The 21,435-nt window shown below is 43.4% G+C and overlaps 1 protein-coding gene across 1 annotated transcript in view; it reads right to left on the bottom strand.

Annotated features, from left to right (window-relative positions):
• The window catches only part of LOC144519378 (forkhead box protein O6-like), a 30,471-nt gene extending 14,157 nt beyond the window's left edge, over nt 1-16,314 (bottom strand). The window contains exon 1 of the mRNA XM_078252456.1: nt 15,016-16,314. Coding sequence (XP_078108582.1) covers nt 15,016-15,504 — 489 coding nt within the window. The 5' untranslated portion in view covers nt 15,505-16,314. The remainder of the gene's footprint in view (nt 1-15,015) is intronic.
• Nucleotides 16,315-21,435: the final 5,121 nt, after the last annotated feature.

Here is a 21,435-nt window from a genome sequence, read left to right as displayed (position 1 = left end):
CAGTCAGGTCACTCCATGGGATCACTGCAGTATTTCCAACTTACCTCAAAATAAACTTAGAAAATCAAATTAAGTTGTCTTGTTAAGTTTTAAATGTAAACTGTAAGTTCATGTTTGGAAAATGTTTTGTCCAACATTAAAGTTCTCATATTTTGGAGAGGTTATACTTCATCTTCCCAGTTTATGTTGCGAGATGTTGAAATTTCCTTCTCATCGTAAGGAACCAGTGTTTTTTCTTACCATATACGTTTAAATACACCTACCACATATATATATATATATATATATATATATATATATATATATATATATATATATATATATATATAAGGTTATTTAGTTGTAGGATACTTCTATTTCCTACCTCAATAGGATTCTCTCATGCATTTGGGCCTATATCCACAGACTGAGTTAAAAACAAGCAGCACCACAATCTGCTTTCCCTCCCCTTCTCCCCCGCTTCCTGTCTTGACTGCCAACACACTCTAGGCATGATAGAGGAAAACCAGTGGAGGTACAGAGAAGGGAATTAACCTTTGTGAAGGGACTGCATTGGCAATGCTCACCATACTTTAAGAGGTTGAGTTCAAGATGTCACTTTGCTGTCAACAGGATACTTCAGTGCATTTATCACCCTTTGTCTAATTCTGTCATCTAAATTGCAAAATAAAGTGGTACATATGCAGGACGTCAAATGAATAATTTAGATTTTGATGCCATACCTGCAGAAGCAAAATTATCTACGGTGAGCAGTTCTTAACTTCAAAATCTATTATCTACTGTGTATTGTCTTCTGATTTTCACCATGTCTGCTTTTATAAATTCATTTGTCATCAAGCTCACAAGCCAAAAGACAGACTGGAATCATCATTATCGAGTTAGCTGCACCCTGTGATTACCTTGATGGCCCACGTCTATCCATCACATACAAATTCCTAAAGACAGATGTAGCTGGATGGAGGCATATACAGTAAGAGTGTGACTGTGAGCACCATGGATGGGTTCAGTGTGTTTGAAGATAGGGTAATGATCATTTACTCTCTCTCAAACACACACACACTCTCTCTCACACACACACACACACACACACACACACACACACCTGTCAGCAGCTCTGCATGAGCCAATACATGCATGTGTGTGTGTGTGTGTGTGTGTGTGTGTGTGTGTGTGTGTGTGTGTGTGTGTGCGCATGTGTGTGCGCATGTGTGTGTGCATGCGTGCATGCGTGTGTCACAGCACTCCTGGAAGGGGGGGTGCAGCGTTTCCGCCTGAGTGCGACTGTCAGCGGGCATCACTCAGCCTGGCAGTGTGGCAGGACGCGAGGATCATTAGTGGACGCGGAAGGAGCGAGAGAGGGAGCAGAATGGAGGAGAGTAAAGGAGAAAAGGGGCAGTGACTGTGTGAGTCGGGCAGAACGTCTTAATATCCGTCTTGAGAGCATTACACACACAGCAGTGCACTTTCCTCTCAGTCACGCAATTGCCCCACCGCAAAGACCCCATCGTGGCCCCCTCCTCTGTCCTTTTCTCCCCTCTGTCACTCTCCCTCCCTCCATCCATCAAAGCCCCTTTCACCCTACATCTCTGATTGACCCTCTCTGTCCTTCCCCATATCTCTCAAGACATGCACCCTCACTTAAGCACTATGCATTTCAGCTTTTCATTTCCCCAGCTCCAGATTTATCCATCCTACTTCCCTTCTCCGCTTACATCTTTCCATTTCTGCCTATTGCTCCCATTTTCACCCACTCTGCATCGTACAGCCGCTCTTCTCCGTGCACTAAGCATCATTGCAAGTTGACCTACTCTTAACCCATAGCAAGGTGAAACAACTGTTCTACACATGTGAGACATAAGCTCTTTTCCCTTCTTTTGCCTTCCTTCCTCACTCCATCTCAGCACTTCATCCCCTGCATGTTGTCCGTGCCAGCCCTTCACTCCTTCAACCATCAAGTTTATTCATTTGTACATTTACCCATCATTCCATCCATTCATCTGACGCTCTGTGTCAGTATGCTCCACGTCATTCGTGCACTACTCGACCATCAGCCTCTCCCTATCATTCCCTTCACCAACTCCCTCTCTTTAGTCAGAGTGATCCCTCTGATCTCCTTCTATCCCTCCAGGTCTGTGACCTGCGCTGCTGAATACCAGAATCAACATGCCTGACATTTAACAAACAGAACAGCTTTGTCAAAGCTAGCTGTGTTAGCACACAAGTGCTAATTCTCTCTTAGTTTGCTTACTCAATAGGTTTCCAGGCCCAGTGATCCATCTGTTTGCTGTTCTGTCAGAGCATTTATCACACACAGATTAGGTATATCCTGTTATATATATATTTGTCCCAGTGAAACATTTGTGAGCTTGGTTTTGGCACCTGCTGTGAGCGTAGTTTAGTATTATATCCCTGCTGATGACAACAGTACAATCTGGCCAGATGCCAGCTCTGCTAAAAGACTTCTGGATGGCATGGAGTCAGAAATGAAACTGGCATGTGAGCATTTGCACATGGAACACGTGACCACCCAGGTGCAACAGAGGACAGTCACAGGCCAACACTGAACCAACTCAAACCGCTTCATCATCTTAGAGATGTTTTGAAAAGTGGAACATGGGCCCAATATGACCCCTGCTTGCATTAGGCTTTGTCCCTGTTATGCATTAAACAATTAATCTATTAATTAGAATAATCCATAGATTAAGCAATAATTACAATAATTGTTAGTTGCAGGCCTATTAAAGTCTGAATCAAGCTTTTATCTCTACAAGGGGATTTGGCCATTCCAACGTAATAACTGATCTTCACTGTCAAACAGTCTGTAAAACTCCCAACCATGCCTATCCCGGTCAATAAACACGCATCTATCCTACAGGTTTCACTCTCTCATCATAGCCAGGTAACATCGCAACCTATACCCTTTACCATAGATCCTCTGCCACTATTGCTTTATGCTCTTGCACTCTTTCTCACACACACACACACACACACACACCTCTTTCTCAAGAGCAACACCAATGTCTAGCCTTGTGTCACTTTCTCTCTCGCACATTCACACACAAATTCCCTTGCATGAATTACAACCTTTTTTCTAATCACCATTCCATATAACACAGCACTGGAAATGTTCAAAGACAGCTCCACAAAAACACACAGCCTTGACCACAGCAGCATCACTTCAGCTGCCCCTCCTTGGCACTCATCTAGATCTCTCCCCGGCCGGTCGTTGGGCATGGATCACTTGTAAGGATTTGAGAAAAGACTTCGCTAAGCTGATTGCTAAACGGGAGGGGGGGGGCAAATTACCCTTGCACAACTGCGTGAAAACCTTCTTGGGTCATGATTTGCCTTATGTAATAGATTGTGATTCTGTGTGTGTGTGTGTGTGTGTGTGTGTGTGTGTGTTCCCGAAAGTCCACTCCCCCCACGCAGCTCCTACCCCGCGCCATTTACCCATTTTGCACTAATTGAGGGATCTTTTTTCGGAAGCTGTTATTGCACCCATTTAATTATTTATTTTGACGGGAAGCAATCTGGTGGCTAGTGGAGGGATCAGGAATGTGTGTGTGTGTGTGTGTGTGTGTGTGTGTGTGTGTGTGTGTGTGTGTGTGAAAAGTGAGCGGGAGAGAGACTGAGCAGGACTAGGTCAGCGGAGCTTTTTGGGCAAATGTGTGTGAGGGCAGAGCTGCTGTACTGGTCGGTGGGGCTTTGCATGTATGAACAGTATACAAGAAAATTACTGTTTGTGTGTGCATGTGGGTTGCATCTCAGAGAGCGTGGCTTTCTGAGTGCAACGGGAGTGCACTAATGGACGCACACTTGAGCTGAAAAGTGCAGAGTGTAGCTGAAGTGCAGCCAAGTCTGGTTTCCAGTCCTGCTTGGTTGCCATATAATCTACTCTCTACTATTCTAGCTCCCTTTATCTCCTTCTCCATTTTCCTTCTCTCTCCTTGTCTTTCTATCTCTGTCTCTCAATCAATTTAAAGTGGACATATTATGCTTTTCTGTATTTTCATCTACAATGTTATAAAGTCAGATTTTAATGTTAAACATTAAACATTAACATTTAAATAATGAGGTAAATGTATTTTAGAGAAATCCCAGTGAGCTCAACCGCTCAGATTTCTGAACGTTCCGGCTGAGTGTTACGCAAAACTTAGCCGGCCTTCTATGATTGGTCATCTGCTCCAGGTAGGCAGGACTGCCAGTGTTGTTAAATTCTCCCCAATTTCGGGTCGCATTACTCCTGAAACATTTCCAATTGGATAGTATTTGGTTCAGAAGCCTTTATCTGTGATTTTTGACAGTAAAAAGTGCTGCTTGGTTCCATTACAATCTAACGACTACTGCTAACTATTAAATAGCTGCATGCCAACATCAGATAGCTGTAATCTTGGCGGCCAATGTTGGCAATTTCTCCCCAATTTCGGGTCACATTAGTGCTGGGACAAGTCTGGTTGTGTAGTATTTGGTTTAGAAGGCTTTATTTGTGATTTCTTACGGTACAAATTTCTGCTATATACGCCGTCGCAGTAGATCCAGCTGATACTAGTGAAACAACACTGGAGCGCAGCGGAGATTCCAGGAAATATGCTGGCCAATCAGAGCAGACTGGGCTTTTCCGGGAGGGGGGCTTAAAGAGACAGGCACTCCAACAGAGCGTCTCATACAGAGGGTGAATACAGGTGCAGCAGCCATGGGCAAGTGTTTTTTGAACACTAAAGCATGTAAACATGTCCTAGTACAAACACAAAATACAAGTATGAACCTGAAAATGCTATATAGTAGTTCCCCTTTAATATTTTCATCCCTGTTTCATTGACTCCCCACTGCCTCCCTATTAAATCTCTTTATCCTGGTTCTGAGAATGAAGAGACATGGATCAGTATCATCGCTTGCAGGCCACCGACTTTCCTTTCTTCTTGGGTCCCCCCTCCCTACTGTGCAGTGAAGAGAATGAAATAAGGGAAGACGACATGCAACCACCAGTAGTCTTGACCTTTATCAAGCTCTAGCGCCTGAGGCAGGCTGAATGAGACATTAAGAAAATGAGCATTATTAACCCCTACTTACTTACACACACACACACACACACACACACACACACGGCACACTGTCTGGTCTGAAAAATGGCTCTGATTTCCTTGGCCGGCACATTTCTGACACTTAAGGATATGCTAAAGATAAATGATCAAACTGGGAATAACACTTATGCATTCTACGTCACATCACTTTAGAAAGAAAAGAATGGAAGACCAACCCGGCCTGCCTGCTCAGATTGTTTAACTGTGATTGATCCCTTGTTGAGCTCCAGCTTCCCAGCACTCCCGTGAATGCCAAGTCCTGTTGAGAATTGATGCTTCATTATAAACCAACCACACAAGTTCTTCAAATGATGCATCAGCCTCTGAGAGAAAGCTGGACCTGTGAGGGCCAGATGTTAACCCTGACGGCAGCAGTCCCAGCCAAGCTGCACTTCTAATGATAGATCATTTCCCTGCTCTCTTCTTCTCCTTCTGTCTTTCTCTTTTGTGCCTTTGTGCACGTGTACGCGACTGGCACATGTGCATGTGTGGCCATCCTTCTATTCCAGTCAATCAATGAGCGGAGACAATTCCCCGAGTGACATTTACGGAGAAGAAAGAGAGCCATTTATCACTTTAGTTTTGGGATAATAAAGGAATGACTGAATGAGCCAGAGTGTGTGTATGTGTGTGAGGGACAGATCAGGCGAGAGAGAGAGAGAGAGAGAGAGAGAGAGAGAGAGACAGAGCTAAAGATGAAAAGGGGATTTCAAAAGCACATGAAAGGAGCAGGAGAAATAAGCGAGGGAAGAGGAAAATGAGTGATAAAAAGGCTACTTTGTGGGGAGGACTGAGTGTGAAATAGAACAAGTGAGGAGAGGAGAGAAGAGAAGGCCGTGAGTGACTGACAGTGAAAAAGAGAGCACGAGAAAGAAGGGTATGAAAAAAAGCCTTGGGTACGGAAAGAAAAAAGGCAGAGAGACCGAGGAGGGGATAGAAAAAGGCTCTCGGCACAGAGAGAGAAAACGAAGGAGAAAGAGGGGGAGAAAGAGGGGGAAGAGACGGAGACGGGGGAAAAAAAGGTCCAAGAGAAAGGGGGAGAGGAGACAGAGCGAGGCAGACATGCTGGGTTCATTCAGGGCTATGAGCCGACTTAGAGTTCAGACCTCACACAGTCAGCATACTAAACACCGGACCCAGTGTCCTGACCCAGATTCAAGCCAGTGACACACAAATCCAATTGGGGAGGGAATAATTTCACCCCCCCCAGTCTGAACATACTTCCCCTCAAACACACAAAAAAACCCACTTCCCCCTCAATCCCAGCTGGTCTCACAGTTACCTCATAACCCAACAACCTCGCCCCAATCCCGTAACCTCCCCATACATATGCTGGCTCCCACACAGATTTGCTCACACATGGGTTGTTTTACACATACAAATGTGCCCAGGAAGAACCACACATGTAAAGTGATTTCTTTCCAAGGTCAGTTTTCTCTTTTTTGGCTCAGGTGAGCAGACATTACAGCTCAGCGTGGTGCTGCGGTGGTTGCAGACCAGCAGCAACCCTAGGTGACCTGAGCAGCTCCATCCATCAGCCGCAGGCACATGGCCCAGCCGCAGCATATCCACCAGCCATTAGAATAACAAGCATCTTTTTTGAACATAACTCTTGCTACTCTGCTGCCCTCAGATTTTCTATCCACCTGCTCCAATCAGTCAACGTTAACTACATTTCTCTTTGTGAGCCGGCTCCCTCCATCACTTGCCGGAGCCGCCAAACTCAGGTAAACTGATCGACGGCCCTTATACGCTCCTCCTTCCCTTCCCACAATCCTTTGGCTCATGACAAGACTTGATGGACAGGCAGAGAGGAGCGAGAGACCCGGCACGTGGCTGCCATGAAGGGCCTGGAGATGGAGCGTTGTGAAATACACCGTTTAGCTCGGTATACATCATCTCTTTCTCAGGGACAGACACGGCAATATGCATGCACGCAAACACACACATTTACACACATGTACATGGCCATCAATCCCTTGCATACAGGAAGAGATATCCGACGAAGAGAAAAATTGAATTAGGAAATATGGGCACCATGATTTGTGGGAAGCGAGTTTTGTGGCCGGGAGAGAAATACAGCTTGGAGCGCTCTTCATCTTATGGCGAGAGCAACAAGGAAGAAGCATCTGTGTTGTTTATCTAAAGCCCCATTTAGTTACAATGGCTTGATCTGAAATATTCATATACATGTATGACAAGATCAAACCCATTATGTTGCTCTCTCGGCAGGGCTTTGGTGAATGGACTGAATGGAAACCCATCAGTCAGTGTAAATTATGAAGACAAGATACATTACATAAGCCTATAGATGGGCATGAAGAGGAGTATTATTGTAGCCTGATATCAATCATGGCAACACATTTTCTATAGTGTCATCAATATGATAATATGATATAGGCTATTTCAAGGATAAACTCGCTATTATAATATATCACAAAGCATATAACCACAGCAAAACACATTAGGCTTTGTAGTGTGCATCATCATAAGGCATTATATGGCTTATGTTTTAGATGGATCTGCAAATATTCAAATGGTACTTCAGTCTTAATGAACCGTAAACCATATAACCTACAAGAGCTGCTACTAATGATTATTTTCTTCATCAAAAGAGGTTATTGTTTACAATGTCAGAAAACTGTCAAGGAGCAGCATTACATTTATAATGATAAACTTCACATATGAGAGTCTGGAAACGGCAAACATTTGGCATTGATTTCTGACAAATGACTGAAATGATTTATCGATTATCAAAAAAGTTGCCGATATTTTTTTTCTGCTGATCAACTATGATAAATCAACTTGTTTCAGCTCTACAACCAACCACATCATCCTGCAGATTGCGTCTTTGTTGGCCAACAAAACTAAACATTCCTTAGCAATGCCCAAAGTGCACGGTCTGTATCTAATCAGAAATATACGAGGCACATCTTTGAGTACAAAGAAAATAGCATGTTCATAGTACATTACTGCTATTAAGGTGTACACTAATATAGAGTAGGCCAGCCTGAGGCCGTCTTGCTGTGATAGGGGTGAGTACTGGAGACGGAGCAGAACAGAGTGGAGCAGAGCAGGCCCTGTAGTGGTAAGACAGAGAGAGTCGACCCAGCGTGACTACCGCCTGCCTGAGTGGAGCAGCCTGCCTGCAATTAAGGTGGAATCAGGGAGAAATCTGCGCTGCCTTGATAATGAGCCTCGTCTGAATTATTAACGAGAGCTATTCCCCCGGGACCCGGGCTCCCACTGAGCCCATCAAACCCCCCCACACCACCACATGCACACACAGACACACACCGATGCAGGGAAGAGGGAGAGAAATTCAGTCATAAACTTCAACACACACACACACACACAACGACAATCACACATTATGCACATTGACACAGATGAGCAACAAGCAGGCTGCGACACACGGAGACCAGAATTTCAAGCACCACGAGGGCCAACACGTTTTTTTAACACGCTGAAGTGAATATCCAAAGTCATTCACAACATTTGCAATACAAATAACATTTCTCAGGGACAAAATCACTTCATACGCTGCCATCAGATTGAAACTGACAGACTTTTCTCTGTATTAGAATAAGCGACTTCAACACTTGACTGAATTTGTAGAAGAACCCCTTTCAATAAGTTAACCCTGTCCCTTCAGCTTACTCTACTGATCGAGCATGTGTAATAGCAATGGGCATTTTCTTAACCACATTAAATTGAGAAACAGCAGGTATTTCATTTCTGAGAAGTAAGCCAATTATTAGATGAGTCATTTATTGCCTATTAGTCATTTTGGAAAGTATTTATGGTCATGAATGAAAAATGCTTTATTTTAAGAACCCCTACCTCTATCCTAGTTCAGAAAACCGTCTAAACTAGCAGAATATGAGCAATACAAAAAAATGTTATTAGAAGGACTACAAGCTGCAGAGGTACTGGTGTCAATAGGATGTGGCTGGAGGGTAATTAAGCAGGAACCTAGCGACTTTTACTCCCATTTTATTGAAACGTGGGTATTGTGATTGTATGCTAGAGCTCACTGTGTATCGAGACATATAGACCCCTCAGCAGAAGAAGACCTCATTCTGTTCCCTCCCCTTCTCCCCAATTTCATAACCCATTCCCTGGAAATAAGAAGAGATGTGTTCCAATCACGCTGCACTGGTGTAACACTCAAGGCTGCTGCCCCCCCACCTCCCCTCCCCTCCCATCAAATCTTCATGACATCAAACCTGCACAGCCTCAGAGAGAAACACACACCACATTCTGTCCCTGCAGCTGTGAGCGGTTTTGCCAAAAAATCTGCGGGCGCTTACCAAACAGAGCCACGCCTTCCACATGAGCCAATCGCCGCGAGTCAGACAGGTTTCAAAACAAATCAGACAGCAAAACAGCACCGCAGAAAGTTGCTTCCGCTCTCGGTCAGCCCCCTCCTCTCCCAAAAATGGTTCACCCCACCCAAGAACAGAGTGTTCCTCCATGGGTGGTTTGAGGAGGCACAAGTGTGTTGTGTGTTTCGTGCAAATGTGTGTGCACATGAGCCAGAGGGAATAGTGGAAACCATCACCCTAAATAGTACAATGGGAAAAGAATGACAATTTATCTTTGCTTCACGATGCTTCTTCGGTTTAGGAAAACTACATGAACTGAAAGGAGTATTTAATATTGTGAGAAATGTCACCAAACGGCTGTGTAAAAGAAAAAAAAACAAATGCAGAGCCATGGGTAATAGGCTTGGTAAGAAATGCATCAACAGCTGAAGAAGAACATCCAAGTTAGTTCAACCCTGTCGAATTGGGAACTTGACGGTCTTATCCCCTTGTATTCTGCTCCAAAAGACCCAGTAGCTGAGAGGAGTCGAGTTAGGGAAAATCCAGCATTGTTATCCTATTATCTCTGAGATAATGTGAGATATGAGAACACTCTTCGATGAGAGGAGGCACGCTGCTTAAGGCAGTCTAGATCACTGGCAGGAGACTGACGCCACAGATCACTTGAGAAACACTCCTCACCTCAATTGGCCCGTGTGCCAAAAAACACTAAGAGAGAAAGAATGTATAGAATGTCTAATAGATGGATGGAGTGGAAGAGAAAAGCAGAGATGTGGTAAAAGAGAGGATAACATGGGTGTCTGCTAGATGGAGTGATGGGAGAGAGCGAAGTAATATCAAAGGCAAAATGATATTGTTTTTCATATTACTGTCTCTTGATTGCTGTCTCCCGTATTTGAATGTGTGCCCATGCTTTGGTAATTTGCATGTGCATTAATCATTTTCAGTGAGAAATGAACTGCCACGGCTGCCTGACGGCTGCAGGGGGAAAAGGCAGTGAGAACGGGCTTTTTGGCATCAGTTACCCGGCTCAACCCGAATATACTGCCTGAACCCAACCTGGCTCCGGCTGCAGGAGCCAAGGGGAGATGTAAGGTGCTCATAATCCTACACCATAAATCTGTCCAGCATGCATCATATGGTCTCATTTTCTGAGTGTGTGTGTGTGTGTGCGCATGTGTGTCTGTCGCACTCTCAAATTACTCTGCTCCCCTGAGCCAAGACGGAGGATAAAATATGAATCAGCTGAAGTCTAGGATAGTTTCCAGTCTCTCCGGTCTCCCCAAACATCATCAACAAGCGACACAAGCATGCATTCCGACACACACACACACACACACACACACAAAAGCAGCTCCACACACAACGTTTCAAGTCTCTCCACTTCATGCTAAGCTTCTGTCAAACACATTCTACTGCATATCCCTCATATTTGTGTTTCTCTACTGCAGCCGCTGGAGCACATGCACAGCGACAGGATTACGAGAGTCTGTCTGTCTCTTTACCTACTGTATTAATCAATTAGATAAAGTGATATGATCCAGCACTGTTATAAATACTACTGCCTGTGTAGACAGGGGTTATGTGCCTTTACAGAAGATAAGACTATACATTTATGTGGAGAGACATCTTTCTTTCTCTCCTCTTCATTTCCTCACATGCAGTTTGTCTTTCCTCTTCTCTTCCCTTACAGTCACATTTCTCTCTCATTCTTTAGCTCCAACTTTTCTGGTCTGGTCTGATTTCTGTCATTAAAGGAAGCCCCATGACTTTTGACCTGCTGGCCCTGAACAGACCGCTACCTAAAGACACTTTATCTACGCTATAAGCTTTGGATTAAAGTGTCTGAGTGACTGCCTGGCACCCTTGCCGACCTGCTACGCATTCCCCTGGCATCTGACTGCCCCAAGCGCCGCAAAAAGCCCTGTAAACAACTATAGGGAAAAATATATAAAGTAGGCAGAAGCTAGACAAATTCCATACAGATGCACTAAACTTGCAATTGCATACACCCCAAACATATTGTAATGATATCTTAGAGGCATGTATCACACACTTCTATTTAAAGTTACAATATCAAAGAGCTCCGTTTTGTTCTCTTTTGCAGCACCTATGGCGACATTTGGGTATTGCAGGTGTATTTTTGGATTTCACTTTCACTTGTTTTTAAAGATTCATCGCTCTTGTCTTGTTTGTTCGGCCACAGTAACTGTTATCACTTGCAATGCTATCAGAGACCGGAAAAAGACAGCTTCACACATAAGTGCGTTGAAAGTGACTCTGTTGCGTTAGCTTCGCCTACGCTCTCTGGCCGACCAACCACTGCTGGGTGATGGGAAACACGTCACTAACATCGCCACAGACACCCAGTTTGTAATATTGCAAATGAAAGGGCTTCATCAGTGGGCCATAGGCTTAATCACCATTGTGTTACCTCATTTGGCAAGTGGCTTAACAGAAGTTTAATTAAATTTAAATCTTCAAGATTATTACTTTAATATACTTATACAACAAAAGGGTTGATGTATTATGGGTTTTTGTATTCCATAACTACCCACGCTGACATATACAATAAAGCAATCCCCCCAGCATAACAATGGCAGTATCTAACCCCCTTGAAGTTAATGAACTTCTAGGCGCCTACAGGGCAATCCCCACACCAAGTTGCCTTTAAACCCCACCATTAGAGGCATTATGAAGTCAAGAGTGAGACTACGCCGCATTCTCTGCAGTGACATGCTGTCAGACCAATCAGTGGCCCCAAACACACATGTCTATAGAAGAAGACAGCCCCTCCCCCTGCACTAGCCCCCACAAAGACACACACACAACACTGCCAACCCTGACGCTTTGTTGCAATTGACATGTGCTTCTCCCACGCACAAATGCACTATGCATCCACATGCAGCCATGGATGCATTTATATATAATAAGCCATAAAGACATAAAACCCAACCATAAATAGAGGGCTTCTGAAACAATCGCAAACTTCAAAGAATCCTGCAAATTTCTATGTTGAATCAGCTTAGTTACAGAACACTGGGAAATAGAGGCCAGTGAAGTTGCCATTAATCTACACTGCAGTAGTGACTGTGGAAGGTACAACCAGGTTCACAAGTGCACAATTCTACGTAACCTCCCTTTATTAGTAAGGAGGTGATTAGAAGGCCATGACCTCAGAATACTGCGGACTTCCTAGAAGTCAGAAGCCATTAGGTATTTATAGGAGCTTAATGGTACTGTCTAGGTGTACTGGCTGTCTAGCACCCATCATAAAGCCATCAACCCCAACCCAAACCCCTGCACGCCTGCCTCCTACGCAAACTGCCAAGCTATACCACTTAATTGCATTTTATTTCATCAGCTGCTAACCAACAATTCTTTTATCTTTTTCCTTCCTTTCCCTGCCACAACAACAACAAAAAGCAAACTGTTTTGTATGAAATGCTTTGCTCGTGCGTGATATTGTTGATTGAGATGAACATGTAGTGGATGATACAAGTAATGTTTTCCAACTCGCAACTGCTGCTGTCAAATATAATTGCCTGATATGATTGTAAAATTACATGTATGAGAGTGCACCTGTGTTGTGCGCAAGTGAGCATGATTTTGGGTCCTTGGTTCATGGAGTGAATCTGAACATTTGACTTCATATTAACCTTGTCAAACCTGGTCTTACGAGCTGACTTTACATGCTTTATATCCCACTGTTAATCTCTCATAAAACTGATTGTGTTTTAAGTGTCCACACTGTTTTTTTTTTTTTTTTATTCCATAACTACCTTCATGAAATGATTTGCATGTAAATTTCTCTCACACTCCCAACAAAACAGATATTCCACATGGCCATTATGTATTCATAATCCTGCAAATTCAAATGGGATTTTCATTTGATGAGCTAAGTTCACTTAAAAGTTAAACACATTCATTGCAAGATCTGAGGTAGGCAGTTGCATCAGAAATTATGGTGTTACTGTACATGTACGCATGCTGCTGAATGAATATGTCCATATGCTGTTTGTTTGATTCCTTTAAGTAAGCTACACATATTTGGTTACTGCAAGTAAGCTATACATGGGACTCCTAAGTGTATGTTTATATTACGATTCTGTCACTGACCAAAACAGGTCAGCCCTGTTACTCACTTTATGGCTGCCTGCTTTAAACGACTTACCTAATGTCCCTGTCATTACCTGGAATGGGCCCCATGTCTCGCCTGTGGCCTGAAATAGCCCAGGAGCTAAGACTGCCACTGTCAACACCCCTAATTTGCAGTTTCTTAAATAGCAGACTAGGACTTTGGCGCTAAAGATAAAGAGGCCCTGTGGTGGAAGACTCTTGGTGCAATTGCTGCGCGAATGAAACAAATTCTACATGGAGACACACCTTAGCAGTTCACTTTAATGGGTGTCAATTCAGGTGCTCGTGATTAAGGCAGAGACTCAACAGAGTTTATGTTATGCAACAGCAACTCAACAAGTTTTGACAACAGACCGATTCCTCAGAAAGGCAAAAAATATGAATGCATGTGGTTGGATACATGCCATTATTTTAGTTTTTGATTGTATTTGATGATATGAATGACACGCCTTGATAGTTCTGGGCGGGAATAAATCATGTGATGCTGCCAACTCAACAATTGAAACAGTCTTGTCAATAATGTGTTTATGCTGGAAAACGGTAATGGCTAACCAATGTGAAGTCATGTGTAGTGGTACTGCTTGAGAAAAAAACAGCAAGATTCTGACTGACAATGCATCCGCAAAGAGCTATCGTACTGTACAGCCTTACAAGTTCTCATGCATTGGAAATGGTCTTTTCAGATGCAAACAACAATAGGTCTCAACTCGGCAAAGGTGCACCATGAGGACATGTACTTCTGCCCTGCTGATCTCTGTGCCCCTTCTCCCTGTCCTTAGATGGCCATAAAGAATGGCAACATAATGAGGCTGGGAGCAGAGGCTTACAACATGGGCAGATGTCCAGGAGGTTACTCTAGGCTCTCAGCCAGCCAGAAAGGCAGCAGTGATGGTGTGTGGTCAGTTGTGAACACCTGTCTGAATATTTACATTGTGGAGAGCTGACCTGTGAACTACTGCCCCTCTGTTGATGTGTTTTTTTTAAACTGACTGAAGTAGAAGAAAATGTGTGATGCCCATTTGCATCAAAATGCACTGAATAGTTTATTCTGTTTAACTGCCTCATTTATTCGCAGCAGTTGTGGAAATAAATCATTAACCATTGTGGTCCTGCTCCTGGTGAAAGGATGTCATGCACTACTACAGACGCTGTTGCCCATCATGAGCTGATCTGAGATGAGCAAAGCCTTGTTACACACACACACACCAAGTAACTACATTCCAGTATATTTCATTCTGCCATAAATGGTCCATTAAAATGACTGACGGCAGCAATGAACTAAGACAATATAACGCATGGCACCATTCATGCGTAATCGACACGGAATCCCATGGTGACATGTGTATGGCACGAGGGGTAAAAACATATCATAATGGCTTAGTGAATGGGAATAATACTCGATATTATCACTAGACACACTGTGATTAACACGTCAAACCCCCATCATGTGTTTTAGTCCTTACCTTCCAGCCAGCTGAGCTATTACTGTCGCCCTTATCCTTGAAATAGGGCACATAACGGACCATCCAGTCATATATCTGTGACAGCGTGAGTCTCTTTTCTGGGGTGCTCTCAATGGCGCGGGTAATGAGATCCGCGTAGGACTGGTTCCCCCACGCGTTCCGCCGCGAGGATTTGGCTTTGCGCAGCGGTCCGGTCACATCGAGCGCCGCGCCAGCCAGGCATGGGTGCGTCGCGCCTGTGGGTGCCGGGGCGCCGGCTGGATGCTTCAGTTCTCCCGGCGTTCCGCCCACGAGCCCCGCTATACAAGCCGAGACGTCCTCTGGTTCCACCTTGATGTTGGCCAGTGGAAGAACCCCACTGACCTCTTGTCCGCCGGGGAAATCCTCCGGGCAAGGCAGCGGCCAGGTGCATGAGCGAGGCCGGCTTTGCGGCTCGAAATCCGAATCAACCTGATGAGTGTCTAATTCGTCGTCCTCCATCATCAACATTTACCCTTCAGTTGAAAATGGAGAAGAAAAAAAAATCAAATGAAGAGCAAGTGAGGGAAATGCCTCCACGATTCCCGTATCCAACTGTCCTATCACTTCACGTTGAAATTTGCCTTGTAATAATGCTATTAAGCTTACAGCCGGAATCAATCAAGAGGCAATTCAGCGGAGTAAAAGGATCATGATGAATACAAGCAAAATCACAGCCTCGCGTGTAGAGACAAGAGAAGTAATAAAAGTAATAGTAATTTTTCGTCCATTTTACCTGGAGTCAAATATCAAATGGTGATTAAAATGCTTCCTATTTAAGTCCACATCACCACAAGGCAGTCTATCTCAAACGCGTGTCAGAGCCAGTGATGGGGGCTTTTCAATCCAGTTGCAGCAACAGATGATATTTCAGATAAGGAGCATATTTGCAGAGCAGTCGTCGATAAATCCTCCAGAAGACAACGAAAAGAATGGGGAAAGGGGGGGAGAAATCACCAGAGCTGTGTTGAGAGCATCCACTGAGGCGATAATGCGTGATTACCGTGAATTATTAAATCTTCCAGTCTGCACGGATTAAGCTGGCAGCGGCACATTCAAGTCCATTCAGCCTGAACAGCACCCAACTGTCTGTAATGAAGAGGAGTGCGCATGTGACGAATCGATAAATTCCCAGTCTGAGAAATATAAAGAAAAGAAATATATAGTCCAGCGATCGAATTTCGTATCCACTTGTCAGGTTGATAAAATAGTCTTTTATCACACCTCCTCTTGCTCCCCTCTATCCCCCTTGCCTTTTCTCACTCTCTCAGATCCCACACATGTTCTCATTTGCTTACAACTCGTTCTGTCGATGTGAACAGAGGATGACGCGCCGGCGCTGTAGTGGAGATGCTGCCAATTGGAGTGCGCTCACGAAATCAATACTCTCCGTACATGATTACAGCGAAATCCCTCTCTCTCGCTCGCTCTCTCTCTCTCGCTCGCTTTCCATCTCTGATATGAACAGAGGGAGCAAACCCCAACATTCTTTATCAAAACTCTGCATAATAATAATAATAATAATCTTTCTGGCGAAGCGTCACCAGGCGCTCTGTGTGCCAGACTCCACGTCCAGTGGTGATAAAACAAGACAATGTGACAATTACACAAGGGGAAAAAATATTTTTGTTTTTTAAAAATACATGTGTCTGATCTGCCTTTGTGCATAACAAATCGTCCCGTGCAACGTGTGCAGCGTCCAAATGCCCTCCAGGGAGAACCACGGTGCGCATGGAGGTTTCACCTCTGCTGATTATTTTCGGGCTATACCTCAGACAGTGTAATTTTATATGCCGATTAGACAGATTTAGTCCAGATTAGGAGAGATTAGGTAACCCTAGATTTTAATCCGGGAGGAGTGAGGTGAAATGGGGCTTTTCAGAGGCCAGATTGAAAGATCATCTCTGCTCCGCACACCAACCAAAGTGAGGAGGAATAAAACACTTGCACATTATCATCTCAAATCGCATTTGCCAAGCATCGACGCAAGAGACACGCTTCTCTGGCAGACACAGCCTTGGTCAGACCCGTATGCGTAATTCTGCTACACTGACCAAGGGGGATTCCGCCCCTCCACCGCCCCCTGAATCTGACAGGCGGACACACACAGGTGCTCGAATCCAATTGGCTGTTTATTTCCTTCATACATGCCATTAGATTTTTTTTTTTATTGGGATGGTAGCCTCGCACTCCACCTCACCTTTATCCAAAAGATTTGATGAGCTCACAAGTTATTCTACAGCAACAGTCTGCTTCACATTTCTATGCACATTGACACCTGTTATGTTGATGGTTACTCTGGGGACAATATTACTTATTCATTGACTTTTACAGGCAGTCCTACTTCTACACATACACACACACACACACACACACACTTTCTGATAATATTTGGGAGGTAGGCAGCCGTTCAAGCAAGTATTTTAACCGCCCATGGGTAATCAGTATGAACTATGGGGGCATGTTGGTATGAATGGACTGCAGTCACAATATTTAAACAGCTGAAAAATAAATTGTTACTCAACACCCAGGCGTACATTCTCGGCAGACTGAGAAACTTAAGAGGGGATTGTATTTAAACAATTTTTTCTTATAGCTGAAATAAAATTAGAAAATATTTTAGAGTGACACATGCACAGTCCGTGAGCACCATCACAACAAGCACCTGTGTAGTAAAATTGTCTGAGGAACCCGCCCTCTTCGTGCAAAGTGTGCATGAACAGAAGCTATACTTAAAAGTTGCACAACATGGCCACACTGTGTGCACTCAGACATTACTGATGTTGAGAAATGTGTGTCAAAAATAGCACGCCTTTAAATGCGGGAGGATGTGTCATAGTGTGACATGGAAATTACTTAATGCTGAACGTCAGTGGGATCAGATGGTTAAAATGCCATGTTGCTCAGTTTGTTTGTGTAAAAAGTCCTCAAGCCCTATTGCACTTATACATTTGATTGAAGGGAAATTATTCACTGTATGTTAATTATTATTTGGCCACTTCAAGATGTGCCAAGAGTAAAAAAAATCAAACAAATGCTGGAGAATAACAACCCTTTCATATCCTCTAGTCTGTAACACAAGGTGCTACTTGTGATGCTTGTTCACAAATCATAATCCTTAGTGCCAGAATGTTGGTGACCCAAGACTACATAATGCATCTTGATTAAAAATAAAGTGAAAGAAAAGTAATTGTGAATACAAATGACCAGATTCAGAGGCTCACAGCAGGACTGCATCTCCAGAGAAACAAGAGTCAGGAAGAGGAGAGGACTCAGACAGACAGAGAGAAAGGAGGCCCAGACTTCCAGGCTAACTGCTACGCTGTCCCCATACCAGACATTCCAGAGGCAGCGTGGCTAGCTTTAGGCTCTGAGTGGCTGATCCTGGAAGAGCATGTTCTACACAGCAGTAATCACCTCAGCAGCCACAAGCAAGGCAGAGCACCACATCAACAACAAGGCAGAGCTTTTTGCTTGTCAATTTGCACCCTGAAAAAGTTCTCATTCACAATTTCATTCACATCAGGAAAGGGACACATTTTTTCCACAAATTCCTCAAGGCCCATCCTCATTTCCTTGGCCCTGTCACTCCAGACCTCCCTCGCAACCTCATGATGTTGTGCAATTTATCCCTGCAACCATTCTGCCCAGTGGGATTAGGACGAGAGGAAGCTGGAGAAGCCACAAGAACACCCTTGGGAGATCGATGCCGGTTTGGGAAAATACTTCCCCTGGTTCTCCTCCCCTCTCAGCAAACAACCCACACGCTCTAACAAGCATATGAGTTCCCAATGACACATGAAGGAGAGGGCTCAAATCCAAGTATTGGTAATGTTCCCGAGTAGACGAAGCTGGATTTCACCCCTTCGTGGCACTGGCCCAAAGTAGGATGACTTAAAGACTTCCTGCCCTGAGCAAGAGCCAGCTTTCTGTGGCATTTTGGCACGTGTGTTGCAGCAAAGACAATTGGTGCCAAGTTTTAATTAAGACTGTGTTGTGGAATGGAAAAGGCATGTGCAGGTAATGGCGTCTCTCCCCATTTCAGAGGTCTAACAAAATATGATTAACTAACACTATCTGCTTTGGCAAATTAATTATATTTAAAAGTTAAAGACCCACAAGAACCAAAACGCCCAAACAGGAAAATCCATGTGCACTGTTCTCATACCCAAAAGTGCAGCAAGCATAATTGGATAATACTAAACTGATGATGTCAAAGATGTTTAAAAGGCAGTAGAGGCGAGTGGAGAGTGTAGCTATGTTGATACACAGAAATTGTGCACTCCAAATCAAGGTATCGGTATGTATGAAATATAGAAGAAACTATAGCACAATAAGATTGTACGATGTGTTACCTTGCTTTACCAGGTGTCTATAGTATATACATTAATCATTTAGCTATATTATCAACGTGTGTATAAAAATATTTTGCTGGTTTTAGTTTCTCAAATCTCAAGGTGCTTTTCTCCCATTCATATCATTTTAAATTGAATTAAAAAAAATACTTGCAGCTTTGCTGCAGTAGTTCAGCATCTTTTGTAACTCCGAATAACAATCCCATAATGAAAAGTAATCAGTTTGATGATCAGTTACACACTGAAACTATAATCTCCTATGACACCATATTCAGACTTATCAGGATTTTTGCATGTATGTGTTGGAAGAGGGTGTCACTCTAGTCTCTGTTCTTGAAATAAACCATGCAAAATATCATATTGCCTCTGGCAACAAGTCAAATCCCTCACTTGTGGAAGTCCTTGGTTGGCTACACCTATAATAGTCAAGAAGGCCTGATGCCAAGACTCTGATTAGCCTAACTATGCCTCTGTTCTCCAGGCAATGTGGCGTGGCGGTGCAATGGGAGTCCAGCTCATCACCAAAGAGCACTGTGCTAAACACAAGTTTAAGTGGAAGAAAGCCAGCAAAATGTAGTGTATCCATGCTGGACATATAAAGCCTTAGGCAAGAAGGCATCTGCCTCTTTAATACATAATTCACTCAGAGCTGAAACATCACGCTTTAGTCCTTAGGGCCAGTAGTCTGCTTCTGGTTGTTGGAACATAAAACTGTCTCCATCAGATAATCCTGTCTCTCATTGACGGGCAATTTTGTGTACTAAATACCAAACTATAACATTTGGTTAGATTTGAGCACAGATCGGATCAGATTTACCTTCAAATCAGACAAGAATCCTATAGCAATATAATGTACTGTATATAAAAACAAAAGTGTGGTTAACAAGGTGCATCAAATGTATGTGGAAGCAATGTCATCTCAACTTTCCACCTCAGCAAGCTCGTCCTCATCAGCCTTGATATGCAGGTAGGTCAACATGTAGAGACAGCCATCTGCCCTCAAGCTCTCCCTTCAGACACGCACACAGTCACTTTACATCGCAACCCCTGCAGAGGCATCTTCCTGTAGGGGTATTATTAGAAGCACTCATCTTATTGCCCACATCATTATCATAACTGACAGGATGTGCATTAGTTACTTCAGTCTCCGCAGCAGATTGGCCATAATGTTTTGACACACTAGTGTACAAGCCTTTTTGGAATTCAGCATGAAGAGAGAAGAACCTGAGGCAGCTGTAGTGCTTTCATGTGTAATAGTCCCAGCTCAAGTTCCCATGAAAGAGGCATTAATGGGTTAACAGTAGAAATGAGAGGGGAAGAGAGGGAAAATCAATGCTTTTGTTGAGGGGAAGAAAGAAAGGCTTTCACAGGTCTATGTATCATTAAGCAATTGAGAAAGCTAATTAGAGTGGGGGGAAAAGATGTGCAGATCTCCCAGCTAATTATTTCCATGGCAACCGCAGCTCCTGTAGATGATCTGAGGTAGCATTCAGCTGGCAAGACAGCCAGTTACACGAAGAGCAAGAGAGACCCCTAGTGGGATAAAATGAACATATTCATAAGAAGCTATATAATCAACATATGCCATAAAGACTAATATGTTTAAACATAGAACATAAATCACATAAGAAAATGTACAGGTCACAGTGCAACATGCATCATACTCAGGGTCACTATGTCAGGAAGGAGGTTTTGTGATGTAAATATAAACCGATATAAAACCTAATGTTTTTAGGTGTTAATCCTGCCTTTTAAAGATAAATAATGAACAACTTAAACCAATTGAAGAAATAAAATGTCCAGAAGCCACCTAAAGAACTATGTCATGTTGTAAGATCTACTATTATGACAAATATCACTTGACCTAGGTGTTTTTAGTAATACTTACTTATTTTACTGCATCACACTGGCTTTTTACACTTCTTCTATTTATTCCATAAAAAACATCACTATTGTTTCTTCTAAACATAGTGAAACACCACTGTGCAATAGAGGATTTTTCTGCAGGAGCTTCCTTATGGATATACTACAATTGCAAAAACTGACC

The sequence above is a fragment of the Sander vitreus genome, chromosome 6 (genome assembly GCF_031162955.1).
Source record: "Sander vitreus isolate 19-12246 chromosome 6, sanVit1, whole genome shotgun sequence".
NCBI lineage: Eukaryota > Metazoa > Chordata > Actinopteri > Perciformes > Percidae > Sander > Sander vitreus.
This window is presented reverse-complemented; position numbering and strand designations above follow the sequence as displayed.